Source organism: Tenrec ecaudatus, chromosome 6 (assembly GCF_050624435.1).
Source record: "Tenrec ecaudatus isolate mTenEca1 chromosome 6, mTenEca1.hap1, whole genome shotgun sequence".
NCBI lineage: Eukaryota > Metazoa > Chordata > Mammalia > Afrosoricida > Tenrecidae > Tenrec > Tenrec ecaudatus.
The window spans coordinates 161,055,192-161,074,802 of NC_134535.1; the positions used below are offsets into that span (position 1 = coordinate 161,055,192).

Here is a 19,611-nt window from a genome sequence, read left to right on the forward strand (position 1 = left end):
TCCCAAGAACCATTCTGGTTGAGATCAAGACTTGAGTCATCAGCAACCACCTGGCCCTTTCTGAGTTCCAAGATTTGAAAGAAGCTGCCCAAAGGAGGAGAAGGAGCCAGGAGTTCAAGAAGCCATGGGTTTTAATGGAGGTAAGAAGGTAGGGAAAGGGCATGGCGGCAGGGTCCGCTGTCAGGGACTGACGTGTGGAAAGGAGAGGACGTCTCTCATTTCAGGCGAAAGGTCAACAGATAGGCAAAAGGTCCCAGAAATGGAGTGCGGGAACTTTGCCTGTTGGCACGAGGAAAGCGAACGGGGACGCAGGGAGAGAGAGCAACTGCCTTGTACCTTTAAATATTGAACAACACTGCATTTCTGTTTCTGTACACAGAGCAAAAGGGGTACTGGATTGGAGCGAAGAAAAGGTCAGAGGGGTTCAGCAGCCTGTCGAACTGTACTGACGGGTAAGTCCTTGGTCTCCCCTCACCCTCTCCCCGTGGCCCCTTTCATGCCCCGCCCCACTTCACGCCTTGCCTCCACTCCTACTTCTTCCGCCCAACCTGCGCCATCAGGTGGGCGTTGGCTGCTGCCTTGGCTCGCAAGTTCTTGGCCTTGGCGATGTTGAAGAGGATGTTCATGATATTAGTGGGGACGTCGAGGGACAGAGTGAACTTGGAGCGCCGGTCACTCTTGACCTTGTCCTGGTACAGCTTCCCCCGGGGCTGGGCCAGGGCCATGGATTTGTACCGGGTGTTTCCAGCGACACTCCCACCCCCAGATTCAAGAAAGGTCCTTTTCTGCTTGTCCTCCTGGTTTTCCTCTTCCTCTGTACCTGGAGCTGGATCTTGACTGGGCAGGTAGTGGAAGCTTCTCCTGCTCAGTAAGGCTTTGTCCTCCAGCTGGTTCTTCTTGGCTTCAGCCAGGGCTGTGTTGATGCAGCTGAACAGTGACTCGGGTTTGCAGAACTTATGGGAGAGGCCTGCGCTGGGGGTCACGAGCAGCAGCAGCAGCAGGAAGTGGCCTGGCATTACCATCTCGCTCTCTCTCTGTAATAGGAAACAGGGATGGGGAAAGGGGTGTGGAAAAGGTCACAAGGACATGCATTAAAAGCCGGTAAACCAGCTGTTTTCAAGTGGACGTGAGCTCACGGCCACTTCATGTGTTTCGGGGCAGAACTGTTAGCTACAAGGGCAGACTCAGTTTTCCTTGGCTGAGTCTTCAGACGCAGACCACCAGGCTTTTCTTCGGAGTCACCTCGGTATATACCCAAAGGCCTAAATTTGTGTTCAGCAGCCAAGCATGTTAACCATTTGTACCCCTTGGGGACGTCCCCAATCCAGGAGGATGTTGTTAATGTTCTACTATAAAGCAAAATGCAGGCTCCCTGTCGTCGAGCTGATGCCAACTCACAGGGACCCTATAGGACAGGGTAGGACTGCGCATGTGCGTTTCTGAGGCTGTAACTCTCTACAGGAGGAGAAAGTCTCACCTTTCTCCCGAGGAACGGAGGATGGTTTTGAACTGCTGATCTTGCAGTTGACACAGTCCAATGCATAACCATTGTGGAACCAGGGCTGCCTGGTGTCCGACTATAATGGTTCTTAAAGTATGGTTTCCGCACTAGGGCCAGTTGGCATGAGTCCACAAAGACAATGTTTTGCATCCTACGTTGCTAAGTCGTAGCAATTGGGGTCTTAACAGCTTGTGAACAGTCACATAAAGTGCCGGAGGAAAGAAGAGGGGTGACAAGCAGACACACAGAAGCAATTAGTCGAATGGACTAATGGACCATGTAAACATCAGGGTCCAAGACCCTGAGACTTGAACTAGATGGTGCCCGGTGACCACTGCTAACGCCTCAGAGAGGGATTGTATTGGACAACAGTGGGAGGAGACTGTAGAACAGAACTCACAATCATAAAAAAAAGACAAGCTTACTAGTCCGATAGAGACTGGAGGAAACCTTAGACTGTAGTCCTTACTCATCCTTCATTCTTGGAAATGAACTCATGTCCATAACTCAATTTTAATCCAAACAATAGATAGGTCTATAAGGGGAACAACAATATCAGGGAGGTATGCACACCTTAGGAGCCCCTGGTAGCATAGTGCTTACTCATTGGGTCGCTAGCCCCAAAGTCAGCAGTTCAAAACCACCAGCTGATCCTAGGGAGAAAGATGAGGCATTTTACTCTTGTAAAGGGTTAAAGTCTTGGAAACTCACAGGGGCAGTTCTATACTGTCCTATAGGGTCAACGAATCAGCATCAACTCCATGGCAGTGAGTTTGGTTTTGGTGTTAGGATAATCAACCATTTGAGATGAAAAGGGCAGCATTTACTGAAGAAAAAAGTTCAAAACTGTTAGGAAAGGAAGGAAGAATGGAAATAGGAAACGCAAAGTGGGACAAGTGATGTTCCATTGTAGGGATCCCAATGAATGGGATGAAACCACATGCGTATGAATGGAAAACTGATCACCCCTTTCACACACACACACACACACACACACACACACACAATTTTTTAAAAAGAAAAACGAAGCAAAAGGCTTCGGACAGAATTGAGGGCTCACTACACAACTGAATTCAAATAAAGAAAGAGCACTGATAGCAGTAGCTACACAAATAAATATAAAATATATTACAAATGTACTTTTGTTTTCGTACTTATTGGCAGCCACATAAAACAGCAAATGTGACCCTTTATCAATGGGCTCACAGTGAATAAAAATGTAATGTGTGTGTCCACAGTGTGGGTGAAGGTAAGAAGACAATGTGGGCTCTACACCATTAGCATCAGCGTCATTCAGAAATGGATTTGAAGTGTAAATAATTACCTGGTCTCACCCCAGACAAGTAAACAAAACACTCACGGGGCTAGCAATCTGCGGCTCAATAAGCCCTTCCGGTGGTCCTGCTGAACACTGGTTTGAGGACCATTACTCTGCTGGTGTTTATGGGTTTTATTTAATTCAGCCTTGGAGACAACAGTCACTAAGTGAATAGCTAATCTCCTAAATAAGCAGTTAGCACCTTGACTTGGCTTGTTTTAGTGTTTGGGCAAGCCCTTAATTCTCTTTTCATTCCCAAAATCCATGGCCATCACCTGTATCCTAACTCATAGAGACCTATTAGCACAGTTCAGAACTACCTCATCCGGTTTCCAAGTCTATAAATCTTCACAGAAACAGACTCCCACATTTTTCTCCCCTAAAGTGGCTGGTGAGTTTGAATCACGGACCTTTTGGTTGGTGGCCCCATGCTTAACCACTGTAACACCAGGGCTGCCATCTGCTCCGTAGCAAGGTTAACCCAATGCACACCTTTTGCTTAGAGACCTCCTTGTTGGTAATCTGCTCATGTATCTGGGACAGATCTTGAAGACTAGCCTCCTGAGTCTATTGTAGTTTCTTTCCTTAAGAGAGATCAGATTTGTTCACTCGGTTGCTTTGTCTCTAAAATTTATGAAGCCCAAGTCAGCTTGATTTCTATGTGATGCTTTAAGTATCACACACACACACACACACACACACACACACAACGCCCCACCTCCCCCTCATATTTGCTTATCATACGCTCTCAATCCCAAAGCTGTCCGTGGTCTTTGATATATGTGCGTCCTTGTTTTTAAGTGAGCAGCCCAGGTGATGCCGTGGTTAAATGGCTGCTAACTGACGGATCGGAGGTTCAATTCCAGGTCGCTGCTGTTCCAGAGCAGGCTTTACTCAAAAACCAAACTCACTGCCACATCGAGCCAGCTCAGACTCACAGCGACCCAACAGGCCAAGGTAGAAATGCCCCTATAGGCTTCCAAGACTGTAACGCAGAGAATCTCATCCTTGTACCGTGGAGCAGCTGGTGGTCTCAGACTGCTGACCTTGTGGTAAGCAGCCCAACGTGTAACCACTATGCCATGAGGGCGCCTCCTGTGCTTTGCTGGGAGTGGCTTCAGGCCATCTTCACGTGCCCGCGGGTTGAGATTTCCAAATGCAGGTGGAAGAGGGCAGTACCATTTCAATCCCTTTTTATATTTAAGACAAAGAACAGAAAAGAACTGAGAACTTAGATTTAGGCTTTGGAACCCGTTCTGCCAATAAAAACACCCAGATTAGTGACTGCAAGAACTTGTACTTGTTTGGGCTTTAAAACGCCCCTCTTTGAACTAAGTCTTTCATTTCTGTACGGTTTCTGGCCACTCATCAATAGCATTGGACAAGGACTGCGGGTTGCCTTTTCCATGCCGCCCTGCCCCGTCTCCTTTGTAGTGACAGCGCACTGTGAGAAGTTCATAGAAATAACATGTAGTCACTGTCCCTTGAGGACACTGTGAAGTAGCCGAAGTCGCCTCCTGAATCTTAAAATGACTCCTCTCGTCGCCCTTGCCTATTTAGCGGGTGCACACCGTCTCCAGCTCTGAAACAAGCACATCAAGGTCATCTTTCATTTGGAGGCTTTACAATCAGAAAGAGGATAAGGTCAACAATGTACAGTGCCTTGGGCTTTAATCTAAACTCCCGGAGCAAGCGGAGCTGGCTGCTCTGGAGGCCCAGGTACATTGAACCCCTACTGCACCATTTTTCCCAAGTGGCATCTTTAGAATGAAATATATCTTGGCTCTCCTCTGAGATAGAGGCTGATATGGGATACATTGAGTATTTTATCTCAACTTGGACTATCTTTTATTACCAAAGATGTATGTGGTTAATTATGAAACTTGGAACACTTGTTTTATGATGGTAGGTTTTCCAGCAACAAGTGAAAATAGGAAAATGAAATCAGCCGGAGGCTTCTTCTCAAGATGAAGCTACACTTTGTTTTCTGTGGTAAGAACATACAACAGTGGCAGGGAGGGGGTTGGCAGTCAGGGGCCGGAGTTCTAGTCTCAGATGTGTAGCTTATTGTCAACATGGCCTTGATGTTGGGCAGGCCGTTTACTGAAAAATTGTTGGGAATGGACTCAAAGCTCCTTCCAAACTCTTGTGTGCTGTGATGGATGCAGATTAGAATTGGCCATTCAAAGCAACATTCAAAACTCTATCGCTTGACCTAGAGACAGAGAGACAGATGGACACACATTAACACACATACAGAGAGACAGAGGGAGAGAGATTTGTTGATAGGTAGGTAGGTAGATAGACAGACAGACAGAATGATCTACTTGGAAATCATTCTGATGCAAGCAGCTGCTTCCTTGGTCACCCCACACTGCACTGATGTCTTTCCTAAGAAGTCAGATTATTTCATTTGTTTGTTTCTTTGGGTTGCAGTATAAAACCTCTGAGTTCAATTGGTTTTACAGTTATGAAAAAATATATAGGATCCTTTAAAAAAAAAACCACATTTCCATACATTTGCATTTGGATTTGTAGCAAGCAGTGTGCCATGAAAGTAGCCCAGGATGTTGACAGTAGGCAGGCATTCAAATTCCATCTTAATTTCTTTTTTTTCCCTGAGGACTTTGGGCAGATAAATTGCCCTCTCTGAATTTCAATGTTTGCACCTGATAAATGGGGCTAACAACACCATCTCATCGAATTCATGATGAATCATTAAATAAAAAATGACAATGTACAGAAGCACATGGCATAACTAGGTACTTCCTACAGGCTGGTTCTACACAAAAATATTCTGCAAATCCTTTCAGGATAAGATTTTGTTTGCACACACAACTTTTTCAGAACTCGGGTAGTGTGATCTTGTCAATCAATATCCTTGTCGTATTTTGGCTTGCATTTCTTAACTAGACACCACCTTTTCTACCCCAACCAAGGCAGACTCTTTCCACCTTGCTCTTAGTGTACCAAGTGCTTGTAAGTGCTGCAGGATCATACGGAGGGATTGTTCAAACACAAGTGACTGGGCCTCAACCCTGGAGTTTCTTTACCAATCGATTTCCATAAAATCTGAGAATCCTAGGTGACACTACAGCTGGTGGTTCAGAGACAACCCTTTAAGAGCCAGTAGTCTAAGTGTAAGGAGGCCCGGGGGCAGAGTAGGCTATCGATTGGGTTGGGGGCAGTGAATTCAGTAGTTGGAAACCAGCAGTAACACTAGGAGAAAGAGGAAGCTTCCGGCTCCCCCTTTGAAACCCCAAAGGCAGTTCTATTCAGTCCTACAGGGTCACTACAAGTTGGGATCAACTTGATGGCAGTGATTTTTCTTCATTTAAAAAATTTTGCGTCTACATATTCGACCCCATCTCTGCATTTGTTTAGGTGGATAGCCCAAAGTTCCTGGAGCAAATTTTGTAGGAGGTACATTGACAGCCTCTGAGGGGAAAATGGATGCACCCTTTCTGTTCTGCAAGTAGTATGCTCAGTAAGGCATCAGTTGATGAATTACTAAGTAACAACTCGTGCTAACATGATGACTTATCACATTGCAACTGAACATCCAGTGAGTTGTCTCCTACCTCAAAGACATCTTAAGGTTTGGGAGCAGGTTTGAATGGTTTGTTAACTCTGAAAGGATTTAAACAGAAAAAAAAATCACAAGAGAAAGGGTTAACCTTGGTGGGAAAGTTGTGGAGAAGTGGCCTTCTCTTTGCCACTCCATCTATCCCTTTGACCTTTCTTTTTCAGTGACCTTCATTGACCTTTCTCTTCCTTTGACCTGTGTTTCTTTCTCTTAGATGGCACCGTTGCAGAGCAGACCCTCAGTCCTATCCTGTCTTCAACCAACTCAGTGACTTTAGGCTCATCCTCCCATTGTCTGGCCTCCCCACACTTCCATCTGTAAGATCAGTGCCATTAGAGAATCTGTTTGTGCTGATTCCTCTCCGTTTCTGCTTTGGAAAGCAAGAAGCCCTTCTGCAAAAGGGGCCAGGAGAATGAAATGATTGCGCTATTTCCACGTGGGGAAGAAGAATGGGTTAGGATAAGGAACTTTAAGGCCCAGTCTTAGAGCTATCCTCAGACTTCCCTTAAGGCGGGTTTGCACGCTCTACTCTCTCCCTCCACTCCCATTGTCTCTTCACTCACATTTGCAGCGCAACCTCCAGAGATGAAGCAGGAGACACTTTCTCCCTTTCTCTTCTCTAACCCCTTCCTGGGAATCCCAGTTTTTAGTATTTACCTTCAACCACCTGGAATTTTACATGGTGACTGCAAATAAATAACAATAACTCAGAATATCTTTTGTCACCAGGTGAGGCTTAGGGCCCTCACTGTCTGTCTTCTTGGGGTGAGCTCACTCCTGAATGTACCTGCCTCGGTCACTTAAAGACTTGGGGACACTTCGGGGTCGGTTTTCTTTGGCATCCCCACTTCTGCTATGTATATCAAATTTTATCTTCCATTACTCAGAGAGCAGTTCTCAGCTGAGCCACTTAGAATAAGGGGAAGGACTGAAGTGATCAATAGTGTTCTATTCTCTGAAGCACAATAAATATTTGCCAAATGAACTGAAGAACCAAAGGAAATTTAGACTGGCATTTTTGCTTGACACCTAATTAAACCAATTCATTTTCCAAGACAGCACAACTGATTTTAAATTCGGTCAATGGCTATCTACTCTCTCTGTATATACATATTTCATTACATTTTACAAAGGGTAAAAAAACACCTCTTGACGGCATACATTAAACAACAACAACAATCATACACCCCTCTACAGGGGGAAGAATAACAGAAAACATGGGGGAAGGGAGAGAGCGGTCGGTGTGAGAGACAACAATCATAACAATGTACAATCTATCAGGGGGCTATAAGGGGTGGTGTAAGGGGAAGGGAAAAACAAGAGCTGGTACCGAGGGCTTAATAGAAAGTAAATGTCTAGAAAAGGATGAGGGCAACATATGTACAAACCTGCCTGATTCAATTGATGTATGGGTTGTGATGAGAGTTGTACGAGCCCCCAGTAAAATGATTTAAAGAAAAACAACAACAGCATGCATAGGTATTTAGAGACACCGAATCACTGAACAGGACATGACTTTGCTTCAATACTGTCCTATAGTTTTCCTGGGGTAAATTTCTGAAAGCCTCCCCTTTGCAGTGGAGCAAGTCTCTGGAAATGCTTCATGCCTGAACTCAATGACAAAAGTAATCCTCTGGCGGCGGGGTAGAGAGATCCCTTTAAACTATTTACTTACTTTTTAGCAGGGCTTTGGGTCAACCTATAAGTACGGTGTCTTTTAAAAATGTGTTTCCTTCTTATTTGTTGAAGTCCTAAGGCTTCCAGAAAAGAAGAAACCATATTTATAGAGGGGCTGCCAATGGTGTCTGAATGATTTGTCAAAAATGTCAGGGGGTGAATGTCCTGTGGGTTGGCAGTGGATCAGAGGGGAGCAGATTTTTCTCTTTTTGCAAATGCTGTCAATTCTAACACAGGCTGGCAGTTGATCCACTGGGGACAAGTGAGAAGGGCTGGCGTGTGGCATTTGAACCGCGCCTCCTAATTCGGTCTCTCAACTCTCACTACCGACTCATAGTTACCCTATAGGACAGGGTAGACCTGCCCCTGTGAGTTTCCAAGACTCTATGTAACTCTTTACAGCAGTAGAAAGCCCCTTCTTTCTCCCTTGGAGCTCCTGGTGATTTGAACTGGTGACCTTGCAGTTAGCGTCCAACTTGTACCCACTGTGCCACCAGGGCTCCTGCCTCTGAATTCAGTACTGGTGCCAGGTTAGAAAGCAAAGTGACATTCCCTTAATGGTACATTGTGCATGAGATGAAAGCTCTGTGTTGATTTTAGAGCTGGACTAGATTATGAAGGTTCTTTGTGAGCTGAGATATTTTCAAAATCCAAGTGAATAGGGTAGGGAGGCAGGTTCCGACCCCTTTAGGATTTGTGTGGGGTTAGAGATTGCAAAGCAGAGAGCAGAAATCCTCCATGAAGACAAGATGTTCTTTGCTCCTCACTTCGTCTAATCCCCAAATCTCTCCTTTCACACTCTCAGGACTCTACAGCCATAACGCCTAGTGTTGCTGCCTAGAGACTTTAGATTTTTTCTTCTAATTGCCAGGAAAATTAGTGACCACCGCATCCTCCCTCCCCACACTGCACCCCCCCCTAAACAAAACAAAACAAAAACCTAAAGCCCACAGGCCCTACCCATCCTGCTGGAAAGATAGGTTTAAGGAATCTGGAGAAGTGCTACACCTATTTTTATACTTTCAAATACCTGAAACTCAACCATTCTTTTGGATTTGTATAGCATAGCAGCACGTCTCCAGAGGGGTTTGAAGACGCACAGTCATTTCTCAGGGCTGTGAGAGACTCAGCTCTCAAGCGAGGGGCCTAAAGTGTAGGGGAGGAGCTACCAGAAAGAAAGTGCTAAAGAGAAAACTACGCGGGCAGTGCGGCCAGGAGGCAAGTGCCCCCCATCTCACAGCTTTGCTCTCTCGGGTTGAGGGGCAAGGAATGCAGAGCCGTGCTCCATTTGGCCCAGTTTAATTGCAAATACTGATAAAAAGTTAAGCTAAAACAAAGAGTTAAGAAATAAAAATAAAACAATGGTTGCAGGTCTAGCGATCCTACAATCATTTAGAAAAGACATTCGAGGACTACACTCTTCCTTCCTTCTATTTTTTTAGATTCATGCAAGTGTGTAAGTGTAACTTATACACACACAGACCTATAAGCAATTCATCCTCAGAGGGAATAGTAAAGATTCATACCAGGGGGCTCTAAAAGTTTCATGGCAAAATGGAATAGAAAGATAGCAAATGTTTGTTCACAGACATTCTGCAGCTCCCTTGTTCCCTGACTCTTCTCCCAAAAAGTGAGGCGCAGCCAGAAGGAAATGGATACATTTTTTGGTAACACTACCTATTTGCACTATTTATATAGATTTGCTGATTTAATCCATTCTTAGGAGTCTTACACACACACACACACACACACACACAGAGCTATGCTAGAGGGAAACATTGTAAAACAGAACTCAGAAAACTCAGACATTAAACTTACACATCACACCTGTGTCCCTTCCCTTGCCCCATCATAAAAACACTAGGCCGTTGCAGCTGTGGGTACCCTCCACCTCGACTTGTCCCAGTGGAAAGGACTCTGGGCATCAGGCAAGGAAGAGAGAAAAGGAGGTTTTGCACCCAGGTTCTTTGCCCCCAGAGAGCCCCTTTAACCTCTCTTGCAGTTACCTTATCAGCAAAACAAGGTATGCCTCCCAGGTGTGCTGGGAAAACGAAAGGAAATGCTATTATTAACAGACGGGCAGGCAAGCAGCCCCCTTCCCCTGCAGGTGGTGTGGAACAACATCCCCCACCTTTCTGTCTCCCAGACATCCCCTCCTCTCCCACTCCGAAACCATCACCAAGGATGGCTTTTCGTGTTCACAATTGAACTCCCTTCAGAAAAAAGATTTACACGAACACCTTCTGCCCCAGCATCGTTTGCCTTTATGATGCAAGTCTCTCTAGACCGACAGGAGAAGGTTCTTTTTGTTCCCTCTGAAAGCTTCCCGCCAGTCTGTTTGGGGTCGAAGGTCCCTTGATTTAAACGACAGGGAGTGCTGCTCAAAACTGCGTTCCCTTGGGTTGGCACCCAGGGGTGCTGTGACTCTGATCTTTCATACCTGTCCAGTCCGCCGTACTTCCCTGACTACTTTAGGGAAAATAAATGCATCTTTTCACAGGTCAGTTCCCCAATAAACTCGTACCTGTCGGTGGACCTCCTTCCAGAGTAGAAATGCTCAGGGCAGCCGGCTGCAGCTTCAGGACCAGGGAGTCTATCCAAGGAACTTCACCCCGAACTTCTGTCTCCACTGGGGTTGCGGACTCCTGCTTTTCTTTATTGTTCGTAAGTGGGCTGTAATATTTCCTCGCTATGGAAACCGCTCCACTCCCCTGTGGTGTGTGTGTGTGTGTGTGTGTGTGTGTGTGTGTACAAGTGACAGATCACTGGATAGATCGTGATTCCAGACGTAGTGTCTTCACCGGGATGTGATTTCATTTAAAATACAACCAGAGCCAGCTGTCCGCGTCACAGATGTCCCACTCTGCCTTTCCACCCAGCCCTCCTGTGGCCTCCCCCTCCCCTCCTCTGCTCTAGCAACTTGCTTCATTGATAAAAGCACGACTGAACCGGGAAGAAATTTTATTACTGATTCTTGCCATTGCTAATTGCAGTCTTTTTTTTTTTTTAAATTTGGGAGTGTGTGAGTGTGAGTGAGTGAGTGAGTGTGTGAGTGTGAGTGTGTCGCTAATTGCAGTCTTTTTTTTTTTTTAATTTGGGAGTGTGTGAGTGTGAGTGAGTGAGTGAGTGAGTGAGTGAGTGAGTGTGTGCGTGTGTGAGTGTGAGTGTGTGAGTGTGTCGCTAATTGCAGTCTTGCCTGCTTACTCTCATTCTCATTTTGGAAATCCGGTGCCAGGACCTGCTTTGGAATTAGAGAAGACAATTTGAAACTTGTCTGTTATTTTTGTAATTTTTCAAGGGTCTGGCTTGGCGATATTACCTCTGGCTAGTCACAGAGTTGTTATGTTTTTCCCATCAAAGGAGCAAGTACAGCACTCCCGTGTCTAGATCTGTTGATGGGAGTCAACTTGAATGTTCTCTCCTTTATCCATCCATTCAACCAGTCCTTATTGAGCACCTACTGTGTGCTAGGTATTGCCAGGACTCTCGGGAATTTAAATATGCTTGTCCTTTCAGGTGGCTATCCTTACAGGGCATTTAGAAAGATGCATAAGAGCGGAGCTATATGCCACAGTACAGAAGGGAGCCCCCTTTGTCCTGGAGACTCAAGATCCCAAACTCAAACCAAACTCACTGTCATTGAGTCGATTCTCACTCTAAGCAACCCTATAGGACAGGGTGTTAATGCCCCCGTGAGTGAGTTTCCGACAGTAACTCTTTATGGGAGTAGAAAGCCCTGTCTTTCTCCTGCAGCATGGCTGCTGGTTTCAAACTGTTCACCTTGTGCAGGTCAATATGTAACCACAACGCCACCCAAGATTCCGAAAGACTCAGGATCGGTAACGTATAAGCCAGAAAAAGGGAGCAGAGGGTTTTCAGACAGAGAGAACCATCTGCAACTGAGAGAGCTAAGGAAGAGAGGGGGTGTGGGATACGACTGAAGGGGCAAGTTAGTAGATTGGGCCCTAAGTGAGAAGTACTCTGAATGCCAGGCTAAGGGGTTTGGGTTTTATTCTATTTATAGTGGGGAGAGGTGGGGGGTTTTATGCAGGCTTCTCCCTCATTTTACAGATAAGGAAATTGAGGCTCCGAGTGAAATAACATGCGGGGGGGTAGGGATGGGTGGGTGGTCACACAAGTACTTGGTGATAGAGCCTGGATAAGAATCCAGGTGCTCTCTGCTCACCCAGGTTGTGTTCGTTTCTTTACCGTTTGCTCAGTTCTGAAGGAGCCAGGCAAGATTGGCTTGCTCTTCCCAGACCTTTAGGAAAGGCAGCAACTATATGTCCTAGAGAGGTACACATCTCTCTCTTGAAATTCCGCTAGATGAAGACATAGGTCAGCCTTGGGAATGACAAACTCTTTCACCCCCGTGGTTATTTTGTGGGTCTAGTAGAAAGCTCGTGTTGAGAAAGACTTTACAACCGGAAGACAGTTTCAGCATTTTTTAGGGAGATGTGAGAGTAGGCTTATATCCCATCTGGGTTGGGAATCTCTTGAGATGTGTAGCCATGAGGAAATCTGTATTTTAACCCAAATTCATTAGCTTTTTAACCCAACTTTGTTAGTTTATATAGAAAAAGAGACGGTGAACAATGGGTTCTTCCTTTCTTCGGGATATGCCCTGTCTTTGAACTTGATAGAAATCCTTCCCCTTGGATGAGAGCTCCAGCGGAACTGAGGCAGCTGCGGGTGACGTCTGTCCTGTGTGCCCGTCACCCCCTCTCCAGGCAGAGGAAGGCTGCAGCTCACTGACCCGTCTTGGGCTGACTTTGGCCTTTCTGATAGCTCTGTGGATATCAGCAAGTGAGTGGGCAGAGTTACGCACAGAATGCTTCCAAGCGAGTTTCTGTGTGTAGTCCTAAACACCTTTTTCTGAGAGAGCGAGCCCTCCAAGGGCAGTCGATCTGCTTTACCACTTGAAAATTGCTTCTGCCTGCCCTCTGATGGAAGATTGAAGGCCGCCTTGAGCAGCAGAAGGGTAATTAGTGAGCGAAATTCCACGGGGTGTAATTTCCAGGAAACCATGATTTCCCCTCCTGCCCATTACTGCGGTGTAAAGGTGGTGTTCTGCTAACCTTGCGCTTTTCTCTGACCTGCGTGAGCAGTTGGAACCTCAAATGGATTCAGCATTAGGATGTGACGGTGGGAAGCAGGTACCTTGTACATGGATGGTAAGGGTGGGAAGTAGGTACCTTGTACATGGACGGTAAGGGTGGGAAGAAGAGGCTGGCCAACCTCCTAGATGGATAGAAATGGCTTATCTTGATTGATACAGCTTATTGCTACAAAGCACTCAACACACTTTCACCTAATAATTCTACAATGGTCTCAACTTCTGAGCTAGGCAGTATTGGAAAAAGGAAATTAGGAAGTTGTAAGAAAGCATGATTTATAGGAAATGGGTTTTGCTTTGGAGGCAAGAGAGTCGATTTGCCTTGCGGGGGCTCTGTTGCTAGCTTTGTTATTTGATGTGAAATGTCCCTTCCCTTCCCCGAGCCTCAGTTTCCCGCTTTTAAAATGTAGATTAGGGTCAGAGGTCCAGTACCATAGTGGTGATATACTTCCAGTGCTCAGGAGTTGGGCTCCCAATTGCAAGGTTCTAACCTACCAGCTTCTCTGTGGGAGGAAGATGAGATTTTCTACTCTGGTAAAGAATTATAGTCTCAGATACCCACCAGGAGTAGTTCTACTCTGTCCTCTATGGTTACTATGAGTCGGCATCACCTAGATGACAATAAGTTTGGCTCTTGTTGTTTTACTCCCCCTGTTTTCTAATAACAGCAACAAAAAAAGGGCAAGCAAAGCGGTAACTTCCAAGGGGATCTGCTGGGCCAGTTCAGTTCAAGGCAAAGGAGTCAGCCTAGAAGGCTATGCAGACCAGGATAACCTTGATAGATGTCTCAGTGGACACAGGATAATTATGAGGACTTAATATGGAAAAGTTTGAAGGAAACAGAAAACTGCCTAGGGAGCAGAAGCCCAGGAAAGTTTCACGGAGACATTGTTTCCATCATGACAGCACACCTGCTCGTTCTTCAAGGCTGTCTCATGAGAAGTTCATTGGGAAGTCTTGTCCAATCTACCTGTCAGCCCTGATCTTGCCCCTCCAGACTTCTTTTTATTTCCCAAACTCCAAGAACATTTCAAAGGAGCACTATTTAAATCCTCTAAGGATGCCCACACTGCCATTTGGATACGGTGGATGCGGAAGAGCTCTGGGTTTTGCAGGGGCAAATTACTCAAAACTCTCATTGCCAATGAGTCCATGCTGACCCCAAGTGACCCCACTGTGGAGTGAGTGGCAGGTGCTTTCCAACTGCCGCCCCCTGGGGGATCGCAGCTCCACACAGAACCATTACACCACCCGGGCTCCATGTGCAAAATAGTGTCTAGGCAAACTCTAAAGTTGTGCCCTTGTCCAAACACCAGACACCCATCCTTTTCGATACCTTTACCATAATATCAGCTCAAAAATACAAGCCCAGTTCATGAATCTTTACTCTGCACATCCGGGCACCACATAAACATCACAATCGCGATCCCCTTGCGCTCACTCATGAAAATCAGTTACGATGTGCTCTAAGTCTTTAGTATTGGCATGATCTCAATTTCTTCTCTTTCTACATTCAGCAAAGCAAGCCATGAGTCTGCCTTGCCCCTCGGAGGCCCTCAGATATGAAAGTATTTGTTTTAATTTGCGGAGGGAGCTCTCAGAGCGGGCCAGGCAAACTGCCGTGGTTACTGAAGCTGCTCAGTGGTGCCACCTTCAAGTGGCACTTGCCAGGACACGAGGCATCCCTGCTATCCCTCAGTTTCCCCTCTGCTCACTGGTTCTTCCTCTAGAGCAGTGGTTCTCAACCTTCCCAATGCCGCGACCCTTCCATACCGTTCCTCATGTGGTGGCGACCCCCAACCATAACATTATTTCTGTTGCTACTTCATCACTGTAATTTGGCTACTGTTATGAATCATCATGTAAATATCTGACATGCAGGATGTATTTTCATTGTTACCAATTGAACGTAATTAGAGCATAGTGATTCATCACAAAACAATATGTCATTTTATATTGTGAGATATTTATTTCTAATGATCAATCAATGAAACTTTGTCTTGAAGCCTGGTGTAGCATGGGTAACAGTCTTCACGCGGGATACTCCTAGGTGGGCGTATCTGCATGTGGGCAGACCCTCCTGCAGAAGGCTAGAGAAGCAGTGTCTCGGTTCCTAAGACCATCGGAAATACGTGTTTTGTGATGGTCTTAGGCGACCCCAGTAAAAGGGTCGTTCCACCAGCAAAGGGGTCGCGACCCACAGGTTGAGAACCACTACTCTAGAGACTCTCCAGATAGCTTTCCAAGGAAGCACACATCTCCCTCTTCCCTGGGAGACACTGACTGCTGTTTTTGTGCTGTTCTATGCAGCCCTAGTCGTGGTCTCCACATCTTTCCTCATAGCCTTCAGGAGCATTGACCTAGGAGTCGTCACTAAAAGTCTGAGAGAACCATAAACCTTTTGCACACTCACCAGTACACCTAGACATGGAAACGCGCCTCCCCCCCCCTGTGTCCATGGCAACGGATGGTTTCAAGGTGAATGTGAAGCCCAAGAAAATCACTTCTGAAAGGTAGTTCTTAGGAAGTGCTGGAGAACCAGTATAACAGAGAGGACTGAAAACGACTACATTGCTCTAGCCCTCTAGCTTTGTGCTGTCCCACTCGGTGGCCCCTCAGCCACATGTGTCGATCCAGCCTTTGAAATGTCAGATTACACTGAGATGTGCTCTAAGTGTAAAATGCATAACAGGTTTCAAAGACTTAAGACAACAACAACAGCTAAAAAATGCAAAGTATCTCCCTATTTAAAAAAAATTTGTTGCTGAGATTAGGTGAGGAGAGGGGTTCTCTTTCACATCATCATTTTTACATTCAACAACTTGAACGTATCAAACCTTGCAATAGCGTGTCCTCTTTCCATCTTTCCCCCTCATCTCCCTCTTCTTGGCTGTTGACTCCCTTTACACACAAGTGAGCACCTGTCTCTTGTCCACCCCATTGTTTTCTCCCTTTCCTTTTCCTTCCATCCCTGATAATCTCTCACACTTGTTTCTTTTGCTTTCAAGACATTGATCTTGATTCTTGAATTTTATAATAGTGCCCTCCTAGTCCTTCTGTGATGGAGTAGCTTCACTCGGTGTAAGAAGATTGAGTCTTTCTTGTTCTCATTGTCATTAATTTCCCATTTTCTCCTAATTTCCCCTGACACCACTGAAAGGGACAATCATTCCAGTTACTCTAGATTGACCCAGCATGGATTTCATATAGTAAAAAAATATATACAAAAAAAGAACCCCAACCCCAAACAAAAAAATCCAACAATACTAAAGTAAAACAGATGGGCCGGGGGAGGGGGGGTGTCGGAAATCCAAGGTTTTTAAAGTATATCTGCCACTGAGTGCAGCTGTCACAACCATCGATTGTAGAACATTTTATCACCTTGGAAAGAAGCCCCTGCAGCATTGCCCAAAGTGGTTGATAAAGCCTCCTGGGGGGCCCTGGAATGACCCCTGCAAAGTAGACATGTAAACTTTATCCTGGATTATGGGCTATAGTGTGTATGTTTTAAATTGCCAAGGGGTCACTGAGTAGTAGTTGTTGTTGTTTTTAAGGAGGATGGTAGGCCAAATAAGTTTGGGAATAGAGATGATCTAATACAAAGTCTTTGTTTTTCAGAAGAGGAAACTGAGGCACAGGTGTGTTGAGTCACATAGGTAGGGTCACCCTCAGCTCATTGTCAGGGCTCAGCTCTGTAGCGCTGGCATTCTTGAGTGTCTTGTCTTCAGCAAAGCTCCATGACTCGGCATCTCTGCCTACGGAACAGAACCCTGCACGGAGAGTGAATGATTATTTCAGACATGGAGCCTCTAATTGAAGATAATATTATTGCGATGCAATGAAAAAGAGAGATTATTAGATATTTATTCAAAAAGATAAGTGTAAGGAGTCAGATTCCATTGATATTATATTTTATCTCTGACAATCAAAGAAGGGTGAAGGATGCGTGTTTTGTTTGGCGCAGATCTAGAGCTAGGGCAGAAGGCAGTAACCCCACTAATAGCTCACATACCGTACTGTGAGATCACACAATCAATCTCCATTACAAAAGCAGAAGGAGCAAGCTAGGTGGGAACTGTGCTGCCCGTGCATGAGAGCCAGGGGAAGTCAGAAAGAGTAACGGATGACTACAGCAGCCAGTTTGGGGCCAGTGACTGTTAGGAGAGCCAGGGTGGATGCCTCATAAGGGGGAGAAACAGAAGCCCTGGTGGTGTAGAGCCTACGGGTTGGGTTGCTAACTTCAAGGTCACCACCAGCCATTCTGCAGGAGAAAGACGAACAAGAGTCTTTACTCCTGTAAAGCGTTGCAGCCTTAGACACACACAAGGGCAGCTCTACCCTATCCTTGAGGCTGGCCTGGAGGCGGCTTCAACTTGCTGGCAGTGAATTTGTTGTTGCTGTTGCTTGAGGCTGCCAGGGGTTACCATGAATTGACTGGATGACAATAGACAGGCTTCTGGGCCACGGGGCAGAATGAGCACCATCCTCCAACTACTGCAGCTCTCTCCTTGCCAGTTCTGCTCTCACCTAACAGTGCTCAAATTTCAAATACCAAGAGAAGGGAACTGCGGGTCGAAAGACAGATTAAAATATTTCCAAAATTATTTTTTGTGGCGGTTGTTGAGAATCTGTACAAAAGAGCATGTATCAGTGCAACAGTACCGACTGGTAAAATTTAATGATGCTGGCTGCATTTTTCAAGGTGTGCAACTCTTCCCTTCTTTTCTGAGGTGTTCCTCCCCCATTAACTTAAACTCGCAGCCCCCGAAGGTTCCTATCCAGCCCTTTGAGTTGCTGCTTAAAGTTTCATCCCATCCAGACAGATCTTAAAAGAGCAAAATGCTCAAGGCAGCCGTTCTTACTAGTTAAACTAAATGTTTGGCTTTAAGAAGACACCAGGGGGTATTTACGCTCTAAGGTTTAAAGATGATCTCAATTGTTTGGGGGGAGCCTGTTATTCAGCCTCTATGGCTCTAGGGAGACTGGATTTAGAGGCAGCTTCTGGGACAATGCTTTTTCTAAAAGTTCTATATTGGATAAGCATTCAATGAATTAAGTCATCCCTTCAGCAAGTGTTTACTGAATACCTACTAGGCTCAAAGACCATGTTATTGTTGTTATTAGGTGCTTTCAAGTCAATTCTACCTCATAGTGACCCTGTCTGTGTGCAGCAGAACAAAACAGTGCAGCACCAGCCTCATAACTGTTCTTATGTTTGAGCCCACCACTGAAACTACTGTGTCAATATAGCTCCTTGAGGGGAACCGATTACAAGGGTCTGCAAGTGACCTCCTCCCTGGGGGATGGACAACAGAGAAGGGGGTGAAGGGAGACGTCGGATAGGGAAAGATATGACAAAATAATAATCTATAAATTATCGAGGGCTCATGAGGGAGGGGGCAGCTGGGAGGGAGGGGGGAAAAAAAAGAGGACCTGATGCAAAGGGCTCAAGTGGAGAGCAAATGCTTTGAGAGTGATTAGGGCAAAGAATGTACGGATGTGCTTTATACAATTGATGTATGTATATGTATAGATTGTGATAAGAGTTGTATGAGCCACTAATAAAATGTTTTTTTATAAAAAGAATTACATCTAACAGCAATATATATATACATATATATTTGAGAGTCTTACACTTTTTCATTTACTCTTCACTTTACCAAGCACGATTTCCCTTTCCATTGACTAGTCTCACCTGATAACATGTCCAAGGTAAAGAGACAAAGTCCCATCAGTCTTGGTTCCAAGGAGCATTCTTTCTGTACTTCTTCCAAGAAAGATTTGTTTGCTCTTCTGGTCCTCCATGGAGTCCATAGTACTTTCAGTAAACTTCAACAAAATCATAATTCAAACGCACCAATTCTTCTCAAGTCTGCCTTCTTCATTGCCCAACTTTCATATGCACACCAGGTGATTGAAAATACCATGGCTTGAGTCAGGCACACCTTAGTCCTCAAAGTGATGGGTTTGCTCTTCAACATTTTAAGGATGTCTTGAGCAGCACCATTGCCCAATGAATACATCATTTGATGTCTTGTCTGTACTTCCCCCGAGCATTGACTATGGATCCAAACAAAATGAAATCCTTGGCCAAGTAACTAAGTACTGAAAATGCTAAGTATTAAAGGTTTTCACTACTCCAAGTGTGTCCATGAACCAGCAGTATCAGCATGACTGTGACATTTTTGAAATTCAAAGTCTCAACTCTTACTCAAGACTTCCTGAACAAGAATCTGCATTTAAATTAAATCTCTGAGTGATTGTATGAGCATTAAGATTTTAAAAAGAGGACTATAGGAAGGGCTGAGAAATGCCTTTAAGAATATTTATTGTAGAATTCTTTGAGAAATGGAAATGTGAGCCCCTCACCGAGATGGCAAATAACTAGAGTTGTTATTTTCCTGTGGAAACAC

The 19,611-nt window shown here is 45.3% G+C and overlaps 1 protein-coding gene across 1 annotated transcript; it reads right to left on the reverse strand.

Moving 5' to 3' along the window:
- Positions 1 to 530: 530 nt before the first annotated feature.
- Positions 531 to 1,022, reverse strand: UCN3 (urocortin 3). The gene has a single exon (XM_075553182.1). The coding sequence runs from the start codon at positions 1,020 to 1,022 to the stop codon at positions 531 to 533; it is 492 nt and encodes a 163-aa protein (XP_075409297.1).
- Between the last annotated feature and the right edge of the window lie 18,589 nt (positions 1,023 to 19,611).